At 53.9% G+C, this 18,148-nt stretch overlaps 1 protein-coding gene across 4 annotated transcripts; it reads right to left on the bottom strand.

The window, feature by feature from the left end:
• Positions 1-8: 8 nt before the first annotated feature.
• On the bottom strand, positions 9-15,066 carry ADCK5 (aarF domain containing kinase 5). 4 transcript variants are annotated; one of them, XM_079139317.1, is made up of 16 exons: positions 15,051-15,066; positions 14,205-14,295; positions 12,791-13,593; positions 5,555-5,658; positions 2,404-2,479; positions 2,096-2,296; positions 1,884-2,024; positions 1,690-1,803; positions 1,457-1,588; positions 1,262-1,345; positions 1,098-1,179; positions 902-980; positions 725-816; positions 402-669; positions 218-334; positions 9-131 (listed from the first exon to the last, which is right to left on the bottom strand). In XM_079139317.1, exons 3-16 carry the CDS (start codon positions 12,800-12,802, stop codon positions 26-28), a joined length of 1,608 nt encoding a protein of 535 aa, XP_078995443.1. In that variant the 5' UTR covers positions 12,803-13,593; positions 14,205-14,295; positions 15,051-15,066; the 3' UTR covers positions 9-25. The 4 variants fall into 4 exon arrangements, with proteins under 4 accessions (XP_078995443.1, XP_078995440.1, XP_078995442.1 ...); XM_079139314.1 differs by lacking the exon at positions 15,051-15,066 and adding an exon at positions 4,631-4,780; XM_079139316.1 differs by lacking the exon at positions 15,051-15,066 and adding an exon at positions 4,631-4,780 and having other exon boundaries at positions 1,098-1,143.
• Positions 15,067-18,148: the final 3,082 nt, after the last annotated feature.

Raw genomic sequence — 18,148 nt, 5'->3', positions numbered from 1 at the left:
TGCCAGGGCTGCAGGCCCTGGAAGCCTATGTCTCCAGGTACTGGTAGAGCTCCTCAGCCTGAGGCACAAAGCCCAGGTGGACCAGAACTCGAACCAGGAGGGCAGTGAGCTGCATGGTCAGGGTCTCCAGCCTGTGGGAGGGTAGATTAAGGGGGTGTCAGACTGGTGGAGAGAAGGCCCAGGCCCACCACCCACCCAGTCCCACATGTCCACTTACCTCAGGGCCACCTCAAATTTGAACATCTCCCAGGCTACCTTCAAGTGGCGCAGAAGGCCGCTGCCGTAGATACCCCGGTATGCTGCTCCCACCAAGCGGCTCCAGCCTCGGACTGCACTGCATCAGGCACAGGCATCAGCCCATGGGCCTCGCCCGCTCCCAGGGAACCCCCTTGGTCACTAACCTCTTGGCCATGAGGAAGTAGCGGTCCACAGGGGTGCCGAGAGCCACATTGATGGCACGGACAGTGTTGATGTTGCGCAGCACCAGCAGCATGGACCGAGGCAGTGCCCTGAGTACCTGCATGATGCCCTCGAAGTGGTCGCGGGCCATGTCCTGCATGTAGGCCACCTCCTCACGGCTGGGCAGGTGGGAGCGCCACAGCTGCCCCAGGCGCACGGGCCGCTGCATGAGCATCTCGGAGAACAGCAAGTAGTCTGTGGAGGCAGGACCTGAGCTGGGCTGTGTCGTGGGCACTGCCCGACCTGGGGCTGCACCTTCCCTCACCTTGTACACCGAGTGCAGCTGCGTGCTCCTTCATTGCAGCCTCGTCTCTCAGGATGATGGTGCGCCACAGCTGGCACAGGGCTGACCGGTCCCTGTGGGAGGGTCTGGCGTGAGCCCCATGACCCAGGGCGAGAAAGGCAGGCCACCAGGAGACAGTCCCACCTGCCCACAGCTCACTTCTCGTCCAGGAACTGGTAGAGCCCGTGGTCCAGCAGCACCAGCTCTGCCTTCCCGTCCGGGCCTCTCCGCACCAGAACTACAGACACAGCAAGTCAGCCCAGGCCACCCACCCCAGAGTCCTGCCCTCAGCAGGGTGTTAAGACACAGCAGGTCAGCCCAGGCCACCCACCAAGACCTCCCCCAGGGGTCCTACCATTGCCAGGGTGGGGGTCAGAGTGGATGAAGCCTGTGTAGAATATCTGCTCAGCAAAAGCCTGGATCAGCTTCTCTGCTACCTGGGAGGGCAGGATGTGCAGCAGAGGGCAGCACCCCTGCCCCACCCTCACCCCCACCCCCCGCCAGGTGCATGCCACTCACATCCCGCACTGCCAGCCCCTGGCTCTTGATGGCCTCCACGTCGTTGACCTTGCAGCCCTCACAGAAGTCCGCCGTCAGCACGCGCTATGGGAGAGCGAGAGTCTGAGCCCAGGAGGCCCGAGCTGTGCCCCCTCCCCAAGGCCAGCCTGGCACTTGTCCTTGTGCACTTGTCCTTGTGCACCTGTCCTTGTGCACCTTGCTGCACTTGTCCCAGTGCACTCGGGGGACTGTGACGTAGCGGAAGTGCTTCAGCTCCTGCGCACAGCGCTCGGCATTGCGGCCCTCATTCTCAAAGTCCAGCTCCTGGGCCAGGGTCCCCTTTAGGTCCTGGGGCCACATGACATGTGGGTAGTTGGTCAAGGTCCAGGACCATCTCCCACCCACGGCCTGGATGATTCAGCTCCCTGGGTTGCCATGGGCAGCACTACCTGCAGGACCCAGCTGAAGCTGAAGCTGGGGTGCATCAGCCCCACGAGCTGCAGCAGAAGCTCCAGTGCGTGCACGTCCCCGTCGAAGCGGTCCTGCAGGTCGATGTACTGCACCTGCAGCAGGCAGGGTGTCAGGGACCCAGGGCTGCCACCCAGCCCAGAGCCCGCCTGGCACATGGTGGGGGCCCAGGTACCTTCACAGCCACGGCAGTGCCATCGTGCAGCTTGGCACGGTGCACCTGGGCCAGGCTTGCAGCAGCCAGTGGCTGGTAGTCGAACTCCTGGAAGAGCTCAAGGGGCAGGGCCCGGAAGTCTTCTAGGAACAGCTCATCCACCTGGGAGGAGCCAGCACTTGGAGCTGCAGGGGGCACTACAGCAGCCCCTTCCCTCCTCTGGCAGGCCTTACCTCCTGGAGGCCCCGCGTGAGGGCCCGGTCCTCAAGCACACGCAGCGTCCTGATGTACTCTGGTGGCAGCAGGTGGTTGAAGGAGCATAGCCCCTGGCCCAGCTTCACATAAAGGCCACCATTGCGGATGGCCCCTGCCACCAGGGCGTCAGCTGCCCGCTGGTGACAAGCAGACATCACCTCCACATACCTCGGGCTGTTCTGACCACAGACATGGAGAGGATGGGGGCAGGCAGCCACCTCCTCAGTCCCCAGGGCACCCACCACCTCCAGTGTGCCCCCTGCATGCTCAGGGCATGGAGACAAACCTCTTCTACCCCTCGCAGGATGACATTTGTGCACCACCAGTAGTCCAGGGAGATGTACAGGCCAATCCCCAGGGACCTGTGGGTAGAGGCAGCTTTAGCCCCTGAAGGCAGGCTCTGCGCACTCCTGTGCTAGGTTCCTTTTCTCAGCCCTATCAGGGGCTAGCCTCACCCCTGCCAGCTCCTTGTGCCAAGGGAGAGATGGAGCTGGGGCCCAGCCTCCAGCACTTAACACTTGTGAGCTAGTGCTTGCTGGTCAGTCTCAGTCCCACATCTGCACAAGGCCACCTTCATTCCTCACCATAACACCCACGTGAGTCCAGGGAAGTGGGAGGGAGAGACAGTAGATGGGGAGGAAGGGTCTCCAAGACCCAGAGAATCAAAGCTGCTGCTCCTCAGAATGGAGCCGGAGGGGTGGGGATCATGGAAGGCCTCTCAACTGGAGGCTCAGAACTAAAAGGTGGGTGGTCTAATCCCAGTCTCAGCCGGGAGGGGAAGGGTTCCTCCAATTCCGGGTTACAAGTCTCTCACCACCATGGAAGTAGCAAGGTCAAGCCATGCCCTGCACCTGCTAAGCTGTCCTCCACAAGCTGGACCTTCCCACAAGGGGGAATGTCCACTGCAGAGGGGGTGTGTGGCCAGGAGAGTGAGCATGGAGCAGGATTGCTCAGCTCCCTGGGACTCCAGGAGGACCTTCCTTCCTTGAGCAATGCAGACCTAAAGCCATCAGGTGGCTATACTCAGGGAGACATGAAGGACTGTGCCAGGAGCAGGGGGCACCCCAGGAGCATGTGGTCTTCCAGCCAGGAGGAACAGTCAGCAGGCACACATCCCAGGCACGACTTTGCCTCACAAGGCCTGTGTGCACCCGGAGTTGCTCCAACCACCTTCACTCCAGGTACACCAGGCTCCTTGGAAAGAGGCTGGGCAGGCAAAGACTGGAGAGCTCAAAGCATCCTGCAGTGCCAGGATGCAACAGAATGCTCAGAAAAGGAACACAAGCCAAAGGACAGAGGAAGGTCATGGCAAAGCCTCAGGGTGGGCACAGGCTCACACGGGTAAGCAGGGAGCATTTTCTTTTTTGAGGGATAGAAGTTACTAGGGATTGAACCCAGAGGCATTTTACCACTGAGCTACATCCCCAGCCCTTTTAACTTTGAGACGGGGTCTCACTGAGTGGCTTAGGGCCTTTCTAAATTGCTGAGGCTGGCTTTGAACTTGTGATTCTGCCTCCTGAGGACTATAGGTGTGCACCACCACACCTGGCACACGGAGCATGTTCCATTTCACTGTTTAAATTTTTTCACGATAAAATGTTGGAGAAGTTGGACATGGTGGCCCAGCCTGTAATCCCAACAACCTGAAAGTCTGAGGCAGGAGGACTGCAAGTTCTAGGCCAGCCTGAACAACTCAGCAGGCCCTAAGCCACTCAGTAAGATCCTGTCTCTAAACAAAAATAATACAATAAAAAAATAAAGGGCTGGGGACATGGTTCAGTGGTAAAGCACCCCTGGGTTCTATCCCTGGTACAAAAAAAAAAAAAAAATTGGAGGCAAAAAGGACTCAAAAGCCAGGGTGAAGGGGGACCCCCGAGTAGAATCTGGAACAGTTTAGCAAAAAATGATGCTACCTCCAGTAGCACATTGAATAAAAGAGAGAGGTTGGATGGTATGAATAAACCAATGGCTCATAACTGGCAGAGGAGAAACTCCTTTACTAAAGATGTTGAGGGAGTGGCTGAATTAGAACCACCTCTGACCTCCATTGACAATTCACGAATAGCTCAGTGAGTGGCACTGCGGAGCCGTGGGAGGAAGGGCAACAGGCTGGCATCAACATGATGAGACATCAGGGGCCAAGGCCTGTTGGCGCCTTGGGCTGGTGCCCAAAAGGGTCAACTTGAAAGGGCATGGTAGCTGTGCAATGCCCGCCTCCATTCTGCACTGAGTCAGGAGGAGCATGGAAGAGCACGTGTGCTAGGAACAGGGCAGCAGCTCTGCCCAGCCCAAGCCTGTCTGGGACAGCAGTTCTCCTGTGGTGGGGTAAGAAGAGAGGTGGGCAGCTGTCATCTGGCCAGGGTCTGTGGGGCTGTGTCCAGAAAGCGGCCCACTTCAACAGCCCCTCGTCCACATGTGGCATGGCAGCCAAAGACACCTAGAAGAGGGTGAGAGTCCCCGCAGAACACTGCAGCCCTTCCAAGGACAGGCACAGCCCACCTGCGCCCTTCTACCTGCCGAAGCGCCCAAAGCCATCCACCACAAGACGCATCTTCCTCTTCTCCCGCGCCTCTGCTGTGAAATAGCGGATTCCAAGGAGCAGGGGCACCCCCAGCACAGTGGCAGACAGTGTCCTCTTCCATAATGGCATGGGACTTGAGGTCCTGAGGGGCAGACGGGAGCTGCAGGATCTGCCCTCCCAAGGCTGAGCCTCCCCCAAGGACTGCAAGCAGCCCTGAGGGAAGGTCTCCCCGCCTTTAGTCCCACTGCTGCCACTGGGTGTACAGTGGCTCAGTCAGATTGAAGCAACCTGGAGAGGTCTGCACTCCATGGGATGAGGGCCACTGCACTGCCCAGAGTCACAGCCACCATTCCCTCAGGACAGTAACTGGTAAGATTCGCAAACCCAGTTGAGCGCTAAAAACAGCTGAGCAGAGCTCTGTACTGCCCGACACGGGAGGCTGGCTCCTTGACCTATGTCCATTCCCAGTCTGTCTGTCCCAAGGACATAGGTCTGAGCACATGCAGACACTGGGAGGAAGGGCTGCCCAATGTGGTCCAGCCTCACTGGCCTCAGGGCCTCGGAAGACTTTCCGTTCAATTGGAACATATCTTCCCACCTCTTCTTCTGGCTACTCCTACCTCTTGACTGACCCACCCATGGCAACACCCTCTCCATGCTCAGAATGGTCGCCCTGTTTATGTGCTGAGGTGGATGGCTGTACACCCTCCTGATCTGCCAGCATCTGCTGGTGATGCTGTGCTGGGTCATGACCAGAGTGGTCTTGGTCCCAAGGCACTGTATAGGCGCAGACATATCAGGCTTTGTGGGTACAAAAGAAGATCCTGCTTAGGCCCCTCTGCCTCCACCTCCACCCTGACACAGGTCACCTCCCTGCCTGGGGGAGGTGCATGCCCATGGCATGGAGAATGGTTACCTTGCAGGTGGGCCCCTGAAGTTCCTCCTGAAGAACACCGCAGGGCAGGGCCAGGGCTTCCACCTGCTTCGCAGCAGAGCCAAGTGGTAGGGGCAGAGTCGCAACTGCAAAGAGTCGGTAGGTGAGCTCAGCAAGGGGAGCAGCCTTCAGTCCTCTGTGGACCCAGGAGGCCCAGGGCGCCTTCACTCACTGGCCACCACCCGACATGCCATCCAGATGTTTCCAGGGCTGCAGCCAGGATGCAAGGACAAAGAAGCAAGCCCAACTCTTAGGAGCAACACACCATAGGCAAGGAAAGATTGGGGAGTGGCTGAAAAAGCCTGACTTTCAAAGTCCCCTCAGTCTCTGCAGGAAGACTTCATCATGGCTTGGCTCATCTGTGCCAAGACCGCCATCACTCTTTTGGTGGTCCTGTGATCTGTCACTTACTATTTCCTGATGCTGAGACCAGTGACCACAGAAAGGCAGGCCACCTCCAGGCGTGCAAACAATTCTAAGGACTGTGAAACAACACAAAGGTCAAAGGACAAGGCTCATGATCTACTGTCCCAGGAGAACAGGCTGACCACACCTTTTTCTGCTCAGTAAGACTACAAGCTGCAGGCACTAATTCTCAAGAAAACTACAGAGGCAAGAAGGGGAGCCCTAGGCAGAGGTGGGTACACCATCCACCCTGCAGCCCATTGGCTTTATCTCCTGACCCTAGACACCTCCAGTGCCACGACACATGCACAACCTAGAGAGGCCCAGGGAATAGAAGACTTGATCATGCGCTACAGAGATGCTCAGAGCAGAAACTAGGAAATGCCTGCAAAGCAGCTAGCTCCAGCGGCCATCCTGACCACCACCTACCTCACCTGAGTCCTCCATTCCATGCCACACTACCCAGGGCACACAGACAAACTAGCCCTGCTTGCAACAAGGACCAGAGCTCCACAGCCAGCCCAGAGAGCACAGGATGGAGGCACACATCATGATTTGGACAGTGGGTGGGACTTCCAGTGTCCCCTGAGGTCAGGATGGCGTGGGCATCTCTGAGGAGTGGGAAACAGGCTTATGTGGCTGGAAAACAGAACTTTGCCCAGAAGAGGGGGTTGCTCCAAAAGAAAAGGACAGGCACACAGCAAGCTGGATTCAGCAGGACACTCTAAGGGGTCCCAGGGCTGTAGGGAGGAAGTGAGGGAGAGCTAGGTTGAGCCCCTACTCGGGAAATTAGCCCAACAAGGCAGGGGCAAGCATCCAGTTAGAGGAGACTGGAGCCAGTGGATCCAGGGCAGGATGGCCTGAGGCTGGTGCCTTGGTACCATCCCACACCTGCTGCCACTCTGGCTCTCAAGGGTTCTGCTGTGACTAATCTTCCGAGCAAAACCACCAGCCCAGTGGATAAGAAGCAACATCAGGGATGGGGTTGTTGCTCAGGTGGAGCACTTGCCTAGCATGTACGAGGCACTGGGTTCCATTCTCAGAACCACATATAAATAAATGAATAAAATAAAGGTCCATTAACATCTAAAAAAGATTAAAAAAAAAAAAAAAAAGAATAAGCAACATCAGCCACCAGCTGCTTCCCAGTGCTTGATGGGCACCTTCTGACCCTGAAATATAAGCAATCATAAGGTATGGAACATCCTCTAATAACAACCTGGTCTCTTCAAAAAGTAGCGTGAGCCAGGAATTGAGCACTGCTGGTACTGGGCACAGGCATTAACTTTCTCTGCTTCTATAAATATCTGAAATTTCTCCCATAACAGGAAATTAAAACAAACAGTCACAGGAAAAGGTGGGAAGAGCACTACAGACAGGCACCACGGCAAGTGCAAGAGCCTCAGTCAGGAGGGAAGATGCCTGCCTGCAGGACATTTTGAGGTCCACAGGCAAGTCTGAACGTGAACTAAGCAACAGACAGAGAATTATTAGGAATTTAGGCATGAAAAACTACCATGGCTACATGAGAATGTCCTTGCTTAGTGGATGCATATTAAAGTGCTAAGAGTAAAATGTCTATGATTTACTTTCAAATGGTCCAACAAAAACATTTTCCAAGCAGAAATAGAAAACAGTTAAGGCAGCATATTAATAATGAGTAGATTGAAGCAGTAGTTATCTGGACAACTGACTACACTAAATTCCAGCAACCTGGAAGTCCAAGGCAGGAGGATTGAAAGTTCAAGGCCAACCCAGGCAACTCAGTAAGACCCTGTCTCAATAAAGTTCTGGGGATGTAGCTCAGGGGTACAGCACCCCAGTTCAATCCCCAGCATCATTATAAAAATAAGTTGGGGGAAAGGCTTTCCTGAACAAAAGTTGCAAAATATCTGCTCTAGTACTGAAAGTCCCAGCTGAGAAAGTGGCGTTTTGGAGCTGAGGCAGCTCCCACAGGGTGGGGGTCCTCACCTGGGTGACTGTGCCTACGACACTGGCACTGATGGGAGCCTCCTCTCATCGTCACATGATGCACCCTCAGGTAGAGCCCAGGGTGCTGCTCACACCAACAGTGCACAGGGTCCCAGAAGCTGAGGCTGGGAACCTCAGGAGGAACTCTGGATGGGCTTTTGGGGCTGGAATCCTGGTTCCAGCCCTTAACTGGTCATGCAGACTGGGGTAAATTACTTCTCTCTCTGTCCCTCAGTTTTCCTGTCCATAAAGTGGGGATCAACAGACAATCAATGTGTGAGACAAGCCCACAAAAAGGTTGTACCACAACCCTTTGCAAAGTCCCTGGAACAGTGCCCGACATACCAGGTGCTGAGAGTGTGTGCTTGGCAGGCAGACAGGCTCTGAGGCCATGCTGGGCTCAGGATTCCCAGCATAGCTCTCCAAGGCTTTCTCCTGACACCAAGGCCCCCACTGGCCCCCTCAGGGAGTCCCAGCTCACCCCATCTAACAGGACAATTCCCACACCTACTTACTGAGTTGAATTATTTAGGAGTGGCAGATTCCTGCTGCTTTCAAAAGGAGAAAAGTGTTTTAATCCAGAAGAGAAAGGAGACTTCCAACATGCGCAGACAGGTTATATGCAAAGATGAAGAGAGGTTCCCACTAACCACAAGAGGTCAGGAGAAGAGGGCTGGCTGCAGTTTCCAAGGGGACAGCAAGAGAAGAAGATGGCCAAGGCTGACACAGTGACTACTCTTGAGATTCAGCGTTCAGAAGAGAAGGGGCCACATGGCATTCTCGCCAACAGGCAGGACTGGAGAGCTGCAGGCTGTGGGTGCTCACACCAAGGCCACAGAATCGGGATCCCTCTGCACCAGGCAGGGCCAGGGCTAACACACAGCTGCCAAAGGCAAAAGGCTGAACCCAGCATCACATGGCTCCCAAGGACAATGTGAGGGCTGGACAGGAAGGGCCTTGGAGGTAGCAGATGGGAGAATCAGGCTGAGGGAGGGCTCACACTCCATGTCCCACCAACTCTGCCCTTCAGGGAGATTCAGAGGAACATTAGGAAGGGTTCCCCCCAAAGGAGCATATGCACAGCCTAATCAAGCATCAGCCAGTCAGTAGCCCATCAGGTTTTCTGGCGACCCCAGTGCAATGGCAGTGTCTAAATGGCAACGTCATGCTGAGGGGTGTTGCTGAGGAGGTAGAGTCCAACTAGCACTGAACTAAGTTGGGGCAAGGCCAGTGTGCCAGGAGAAGCCCCCATCTGGGTAAAGGAGGGGCACCTTCAAGGCTGGCGAGAGGAGCTCACTCGGGGCTGGCACTTAACAGACATGCCACAAAAGGGGGTGTCTCTTATAATGGGGACTTTTCGTGTCCTCACGCACAAGACCTGGAGAAGCTGGGAGGAGGACCCAAGCTTAACTGCTTCCTCAGCTGACACTTTCTGCGACACACTAGCCTCAGCATCCTATGGTAAAATCTTTTTTTGTTGTTGTTGTTCTATTTATTTTGTTTTATTTTATTTATTTATTTATTTGTTTATGTATTTTTTGTGGTGCTGGGGACTGAACCCAGGGCCTTACACATGCCAGGCAAGCACTCTACCAACTGAGCTATATCCCCAGCCCAATTTTATTTTTTTATTTAACTTTTTTTTTTTTTTATTTTTACAAACTGTATTTTGATTCATTGTACACAAATGGGGTACAACTTTTCATTTCTATGGTTGTACACAATGTAGATTCACACCTTTCATGCATCATACATAAACAAAGGGTATATGGTCTGTTTCATTTTATTATCTTTCCTTCCCCCACCCACTCCCGCCCCATTTTCCTCTACACCATCCAAAGTTCCTCCATTCTTCTCTACCCGCCCCCCTGCCACACCTCTTGTTATGTATTATCATCCACTTATCAGAGAAAACATTCGGCCTTTGGTTTTTTTGGGCTTGGCCTATTTCACTTAGCATATTTTCCAACTTCATTCATTGGTAAAATCTCTTCATGAGCAGGGATCACGAGGCCACAGTGCTCAACATTATTCCCAAGGGCAGAGAGCCAAGCACACTGTCCCCAAAGGTTCGGAAGGAAAAAAAAAATCAAGTCACCTGAAAAACACTTTAACATCACTTTCATATATTAAAACACATGGTTCTTGGGCAGAGAAGAACACTGACCTGAACCATCTTACAATGAAACTGGAGGCTCTGGGAGCTCCTGATGACTGTCCACTGTCATGAGGACTCCAGTGGGCAAGCTAGGGGCTGAGTGTGCAGGTCCCAGTACATCACCGGCACAGTACAAGCCGCTCTCACGGCTGAGGTCAGGAGGGTCTGGCTCCTACGCACCACACTCGGCCACAGTTTCCTGCTCGATTCTTAGGAGCCCACACTCCGGCAGAAGCTCTGGCCCTGGGATCCCACCTGCAACACCCCTCCCCACCCGTGGCTTCATCCTGCCCACCATGTTCCTCTTCCCTGATTTCTCTTCTCGTATACCCCTTTCCCACTGTCCTTCTCTCGGGGTGGCAAGAAAGTGAATTTATAGCACCTGTCTGGCTGGACCAAGCCGGGTTCACCTCCCAAGAAGCTTTGCACTTCTAGGATTGAGCACTGTCCTGGGGACACTGGGGTCATGCAGACATACAACACATACTTGTTGAGTAACAAAAGGGACCAAGCTTGGGATGGGGTTGTGGCTCAGTAACAGAGCACTTGCCTAGCATGTGGAGGCACTGGGTTCAATACTCAGCACCATATAAAAATAAATAAATTAATTAAAGATATAAAAATACAATAACATTAAAAAGCGGGGGCAAGCACAGAACTAACCAGAACCCCACATGGCACACACTAGTATTTCTGCCAAGCAATAGACAGAAGGTCACAGTCAGGCAACAGAGGGCAAGTCCAGCCCTAGATAGGACAAAAGTGGACAAGATCTCATGCTGATGGCCCCAGAGCTCCCACAAGCTCATGGGGCAATTCCACTGCCTGCCTCCTAGGGTAGGAAGTCCAGGGTTCTCCAAGCGATCAACTCTGAAATTCCCATCATGTTAGAGACATTTTTAGAATCCAAAAAGGGGATGTTGGGGCTGTGTTGTGGCTCAGTGGTAGAGCATAGCACACATTAGGCCTGGGGTTTGATCCTCAGCACTATATAAATAAAGGTATTGTGTCTACCTACAACATAGTAATAAAAAAAAAGGTGTTGGGGAGCAAGCCTGCAGCCAGAATAATTTCCACCATATTGCACATAAACCAAACTCCCCAGAATAGGACCACTAAACCAAACACAAAAAGGCAGAGAAGTCTGGGTCCCAGGACACTGTCCCACATATCACCAGCTAATCCCCATTGGGGCCACGCACTCCTGCCTACCTGGGACTGCTTTGGCCATAAGGGTCCCAACAGCTCCCTCTCCCCTTCCAGTATGGACAAAATGAGATTGGCTCCCGTTACCCCAGCCCTCGTACATGTGTGCATGGCCTATCTGCAGAAAGAAACAATTGATCAGTTCTCCAATAACTGCTGTTTTCAGTGGAAACAAATCTATAAAGTAGCAAAAGCAAGCTCTGTGCATTACCTCTCCAATAAATACCCACAGATACCCAAAGTGTGGCTGTCAGGCAGAGTATGGCTGAGCCCTCCTGTTTTCCAATTCCCTGCAGGTCAGAAAGCAGACTGGAAGGAAGATGAAAGGTGGCCACAGACGAGCCAGCCTGTAGCAGGAAGAAGCAACTGTGAGTCTCAGGATAAGGCCTTAAAAGAGGGAACTGGAACCAAGCAGCCTAATGGCAGGATCCAAAGTGCTATGCACCCCAACAAGAAAGGAAACCGGGTACAAGAAGAGATAGACTGGGAACCTGAGCCACAGAACTGTCTGCTGACCAGAAATGCTGTCTTTCAAGGGCATGAAGCCTCTCAGTGCTCAAAGCCTTCTAGGCCAAGCTGTACTTGCTATTCACATCAGCTCCTGCTCAGGGGCTAACACCTGCCCTGCCTACTCCCTGGGGCTGTCTAGAGGATTGGTGGCCTGGTATGTGAGGAAGCATTGCCAGAGGTCAATTCTGTTTCTGCCTGACTCTCAGACTAACATCACTCCATGGTGTCAGTCCAGAAAACACTCTCATGCAGCAAAGCTGCTCACTGCAAGCCATGAGTTGGCAGAACGCATCATCTTATCAGTACCTAAACCTTCAAGGCCAAGCTTACTAGAAAAGCACAAGCTCTACAAAACAGTCCAAAAAGGAAAATCGCGGAGGAGGCTGAGGCAGGAGGGTTATGTCAACTTTGAGGCCCACCTGAGCCATTAAGCAAGACCCTGTCTCAAAATAAAAAAAAAGTAAAAGGGATGGGCATGTATTTCAATGATAGAGCACCACAGGTTCAATCCCCAATACTGCAAAACAAAAACAAACAAACGAAAAACGCTGTTGTGGAAAGGGCCATAATCCACGGCACCTCCAAGGACAGGGACATCTCCAGTGTGGAAGACAGGGGCCAGGGAGGGGAGGGAGCTCATCCGGGCTCACTCATTCCCTCCTCTCCCTCAAGCAGAAGAGGGAACAGGTTCTCCAACGGAGGGGAGGGTTCCTGCAGCACGCAGGGACTGGAGGGGTGTCCACCTATCCCGGTGGACTGAGAGGACTGCGGCGGGGCGCTCAGGCTGCGGCCTCTCCCCGGGCTATTAGGTGGTCAGTTCTCTCCTAGGGGTCAGAGGACCAGGTGGAGTCGGAGACCCCTAGGGTCGCAAGGGGGAGAGAGACGGGAGGGGGCCTGAGGGAGTCTGGGGCACTGAGGTGGGGGTCCTGGGCATGCGGGGTCGGGTCCCGGGACGAGCGGATTCTCACCGGCCGCCACATGTCCCCGCCGCGCTTCACAGAACTTGGTAGCTGGCGTCCCGGCGCCCAGCAGGCCCTGCGGGAGGACGCGCGGTGCGCGTGCGCGCCCGGCCCTCGAGCCCCGCCCCGGAGGTGGGCGGGGACTGGAGGCCACACCCGGTCCCGCCCTCCTCTGAGGCGCAGCAGCGTCCCCTGGCGGTGGCTGACTGCCCAGCGTCGGGCTCCGGGATCTCGCTCGCGGGAGATCCCGGGTTAGATCCCCGAGCACACCATGCAGACCTTGGAACTTCCCTAACTACGTCACCCGCAGCAAGGGCTGAACAAGAAACTAGCCAGACGAAGCGTAAAGGTCTTGGGGCTTCCCGAGGTCTCCTGAAATGGTCCCTGCTCAACATTCCGTGTACCTGGGATGAACGAATCTCTTTAATTTCCTCGGGATTCACTTTCCTCCCTGCAAAACGAGGTGGTAACTCATAAGCTTGTCGTCAGGTGTGACGCCCAGACTTCACTTGCATTGAGCCCGTGATACCTAGCAGCACCTGCAGGTGTTGCCATGGATGGAGCCTCTTCCAGAGGGGCCTGCCCCTTGCCGGTTTCCCGACTCTCCTCGAGCTCCCTGATATTGCCGTGCGTTTGGCAGCCCCTCCTCTCAGCAACTACCCCTCCGTCTCTGTGCATCTCTGGCCGGTTCCTCCTGTGGCCTGGCCGCCCTGCCGTGGTCACTGTGATCTTCCAGGCACCTTGAGCACCTGTTCCCTTTTTCCACACTTGGCTATGGTGTATGAAGCTGCCTTCTGGAACAATTGGAGACTCTAGGGATTACAGAGAGTCAAAGAGGAGGGGGAAGCAAAGGCCTTGGGCCAGAGAACCCGAAGGCAGCAGCACCTCCCACAGGGCCACCCTTTCTGGCCCTGCCCCTTGATACACCCATGACAAGAACTCTGTAGTCTGGATGTCTGGGGCGTCTCTAAAAGCAGCTAGGGTGCAGTGGGCCATGGACAGAAAGGACTCAAGGTGCACTAACCCTAAGATGGGTATGGGAGGGAGAAGGTGTTCAGGGACTAAAGGTACTCAGTTGTAGCAGATGGCCAACTGTAACCCAGACAGCCTGAGAGGGAGCTGCCCATGAGTTCCTAGGCCTCATGAGGCCAAGCCTGCACTCTAGAAAGACAGGCTAGGGTCCTGAGGAGGGCCACTGGGGATGGAACTTCGGACCTGTCTAAAGATTTGGGGCCATGGGAGCCCCCTGGAATCTCCTGAATACCTGCCCACCCCAGGAGATGGGTGAGCACCACAAACACGGCAGAGTGGAGTCTCAGCCAGAGGCCTGACTCAGTATTCACAACTGATTTGGTAAGTTAATATTAGGTAGTATTTCTGAAGTGTCAGGATTTATACGTGAGGCCCTCCAGCTGAGCAATACCTCAGAAGCTGTGAGATCTCCAGCAGGTGTTTTGGAGCCAGGAACCTCAGGCTCTGGTTGGCACAGCAGGGTAGGAAAGAGTGACCTCCACCTGCAAGATAAGGGTGCTGAGGCTTGGGGAGATGGTGTGGGCCAGACAGGTATAGCAGGGGAAGGCTCAGCCTGGCCTCTGTGAGTGCCCACCTCGAGACACAGGCAGAGCTGGTGTTAGCAAGGGTCTGAGGGGGCTTGCTCCTGTGGGGTCCCTCAGGTGCCCAGGTTCTTGCCCCTCTGACAACAGGACTGTGACTCCATTTTGTGCAGCCTCTGGAGGCGCCGCCTCATGACTCAGGGCCCGCCCCTCACGACTTGGGAGGCTGTGGTCACTTCCTTGCAGAGCCCTTTCTCCTTTCCCGGTCAGCCTGGCAGCACCCCAACAGAGATAACTACTGCAGCTCCAGGCCTGCTACAGCTGGTCGACCCTCACTCCAGCTCAGGACCTGAGACCTCAAATGCACCAGGCACCAGGACCCAGTCAGAGCCCTGTCCATGCCAGCTGCCTGTCTCTCCCCACCTGCCTCTCTCAGGATCTGGTTGTCTTTTTCTCACCTGGCACACCAAATCCATCCCCTCCTGTTACAGGAGTCCCTCCTCCTGGCCCCTCTTCCTCCAGGGGGCCATGTGGTAGGATTAGGTCCTCTGTCTCCTGCACCCACAGCTGTCTCACCTCACAGGGTCACTCTGAATGAACACGCAATTGCATTCCTATCTACCATTAAACAAAAACCCTCCTCTCAGCCTGGTGTTCTGGACTCTGGAGCTTACAATAACCCTACCGGGAATCCAGGATCAACCAAAATCTCTTACTCCTTCCGCAGCAGGTCTTTGTCCGGCTCATCCCCATTCTCCTTCCTGTCCTGTCCGACATCGCCAGGCCCCTTTGGCCTTGGCCATATCCACAATCTGTTGTTCTGGGGCCACCTGCCAGCCTCGGACTCCACCTCCTCTGGACTCCACCTCCCACATCCCAGGAGCCTGTCCTTGACTCACCCTTCTGTCTCTGGAAGGCAGCAATTCGCCCTCTGACTGTGAGGTAGAAGGACCACCAGGGGCGTGTCCAAGAACAGTCCTGAAGCCCCTCTTCCAGAGGCCCCATCCACATAGGGAGGCATTCCCCAGCCCAGACCAGTCGGATTATAGGATTTTAGGGTCCAGCCTGCAGTCCCAGTCTCCACATGAGCTGAGACACGACATGCTCAGGGCCCAACTGGCGGCTCTTCCTCAATGCACTGAGTGTTCTGCTGGGTAGGCCAGCACCCTCACCCCAGCCAACAGGGCTCTGGCAGGCTTCTACAGCTCACTGAAACTGCAGAGTGGTCCTGTCACTTCACTTACATGCGGGAGCCCTTCCAGGTCTGCACTTTGAGCATGGAATAAAATCCCCTTCTGTATGTAGAATTTTTTTTTTTTTTTTTTTTTTTTTTTTTTTTTGTAATGAGGATTGAACTCAGACACTGTACTACTGAGCTATATCCCCAACCCCTTTAATTTTTTTTAATTTTGAGAAAGGGTCTCACTAAGTTGCTAAGGTTGGCCTTTAACTTTTTTTTTTTTTTTTTTTTTTTTTTTTTTTTTGGTGCTGGGAATTGAACCCTGAGACTTTCAACCACTGAGCCTCACCCCAGCCCTTTTTAATATTTTATTTAGAGACAGGTCCTCACTAAGTTGATGAAGCTGGCTTTTAAAAAAAAAATGTTTTAGTTATTGATGGATTCTTATTTTTATTTTATTTATAAATGCAGTGCTGAGAATCAAACCCAGTGCTTCACACATGCTAGGCAAGCGCTCTACCACTGAGCCACAACCCCAGCCCCTGAGGCTGGCTTTGAACTGATGATCCTCCTGCCTCTGCCTCCTGAGCCACTGGGATTACAGGCTTGCACCAAGGAGCCCAGTTGACCTTGAGTTTTTGATCTCCCAACTCATCCTCCTGAGTCACTGGGGTTACAGGCACCACCACACCCAGCTCCTTTAGACTTTATTCTCATGTTCTTCCTCCTCCTAGCCTGGCCTAGAGGTGCCAAAGGGCTGGGAATAGGAGGGGTTTAGGCCTCAGGGCCTTTGCATCACTCTCACCCATGGAGTCTTCCTCCTCTCCCCCAGGGTTCAGCCAGTGGCATCTCTGCAACAAAGCAGTCCTTAACCCAGTCTGAGTTCATGGCCTCAGCTTCTGACACCTGGCTGTCAGCTTCTATTTTGACATGTTTGGTGTCCCTTAGGTATTGGCATTAACCAGCACAGGTATTCCCCTGTGCTGGTTAATGCCACCAACTGGTGTTACCGCAGGTTAGGGTTAGGGTTAGGGCTTCCGTAGCTGTGAAGATTGAACACCCAGGAAACACAGAGGCAAGCATGGGAAACAAGTTAGTAACACAGGGTTGGGACGGTAGCTCAGTGGTAGAGCACTTGCCTTGAACGTGTGTGGCACTGGGTCCCATCCTCAGCACCCCATAAAAAAATAAAGATATTGTGTCCATCTACAACTAAGAAAAAGAATAATAACACAGACTTCTCCCCAAAGAAGGGGGCCCAGAGCTGGTGTCCGTGGGAGGGGTGAATCTTGTCCTTTGTACAATTTCCAAGTTTCTTATTTCTCATGTCCCCTCCCTGTCACCCTTGGGGTGAAAAGGTGGGAGAGGGGCAATTCAAGGGCAGCTGCCCAGGGAATACTCATTACTCACTCCCTCCTGGGAATGCTGCCCCAGAGGCAGGTGACTTTGGCTGGGAGTGAGGTGGATGTATCCCAAAGGTATAAGGGCCATTCCCCTTGGAGCCAGTGTCCCCTCCCCACCTTCCTTCCATCTACCTACACTAGCTGCCTGACCTTTGTTCCTGCTTCACTGTCCTTGTGCATTCTTTGCCCACTGACCAGGAGGATAGGACTTGCCTCTCATCTGCAGTGCTTTATCCCCCACGTCCAGGGCAGGGCTTAACAGAGGGGCCTGGAGTCCCAGGGCTGAACTTCTTGCAATGTTCTCCATGGCCAGCATTGATCTCCCCCAGACCTCCTCCTCCCCCTCCCCCTGTACAGATGGGTGAGGCAGGTTGGCATTGGTGTGGGCCACGTGTGAGGCCAAAGCAAAGAGCAGGGCATGAACTGCAGCCAGAAACACTGCCCTGCCACTGTCCCTGAGCTAGGAAGGGCGGGAAGACTCCTCCGTACACCCTGGGAAGGGACGGACAGTACAGGGTTTCCGGACCCAGAAAGAATGCAGGAATGAATTCCATCCTCCAAAACAGCTGTTGAAGAAAAAAGTATAAGTAGGCATTAGCAGGCATTATTTTCACATTAGTATGACATGAATATGTGTGGGGGCTGAATAGCATCCCCTCAAAAGAACACCATCCCAGCTAGGCCCGGCGGCCACGCCTGTGATCCCAGTCATTCAGGAGGCTGAGGCAGGAGGATTGCAAGTTCAAGGCCAGCCTGGGCAATGTAGCGAGACCCTCTCTCAAAATAAAAGATAAAAAAGAGCTGGGGATGCAGCTCAGAGATAGAGCAACCCTGGGTTCAATTCTTGATACCTCCCCAAAGGAATGCTGAAATGAACTCACTAATGGATATGAGACTGATTTTCCAGAGGGGAAAAAAATTGGTACCACACTGGACCAAAATCAAAGGCATGGCTAAACAGGAAGCGCCTGCCCTGCTGTGAGCACCCAGACAGCAGGGACAGGTACCCACAGAAGCAAATCGGAGCCCAGGAGGGTGTGCTCTGAGCAATGCCACACTTCCCTGGAAACAGCAGGGACACAGTGGCTTATTCCAAAGTTTAAAGTTTTCATTACTGACTCCCAACGCCCTTTTTGATTAAAAACAAACAAGTCTCAAAAGAAAAAAATCACTCCAGGCTACAAAATAAGTCAGTCGCAGTACGAGTGGTGAGTTGTTCACATAGGATCAG

This window comes from Sciurus vulgaris (genome assembly GCF_902686455.1).
Source record: "Sciurus vulgaris genome assembly, chromosome: 1".
Classification (NCBI taxonomy): domain Eukaryota; kingdom Metazoa; phylum Chordata; class Mammalia; order Rodentia; family Sciuridae; genus Sciurus; species Sciurus vulgaris.
The sequence above is the reverse complement of the archived record's forward strand: the minus strand, read 5'-3'. Positions and strand labels throughout refer to the sequence as shown.

Bases quoted from the DNA above. Each gene is read 5' to 3' on its own strand.
- ADCK5 (XM_079139314.1), bottom strand. The intron at 1,804-1,883 runs GTACCTGGGCCC...TGCCTGCTGCAG, and splicing joins GCACTGCCGTGGCTGTGAAG to GTGCAGTACATCGACCTGCA. The intron at 670-724 runs GTGAGGGAAGGT...AGCCCAGCTCAG, and splicing joins AGCTGCACTCGGTGTACAAG to GTCCTGCCTCCACAGACTAC.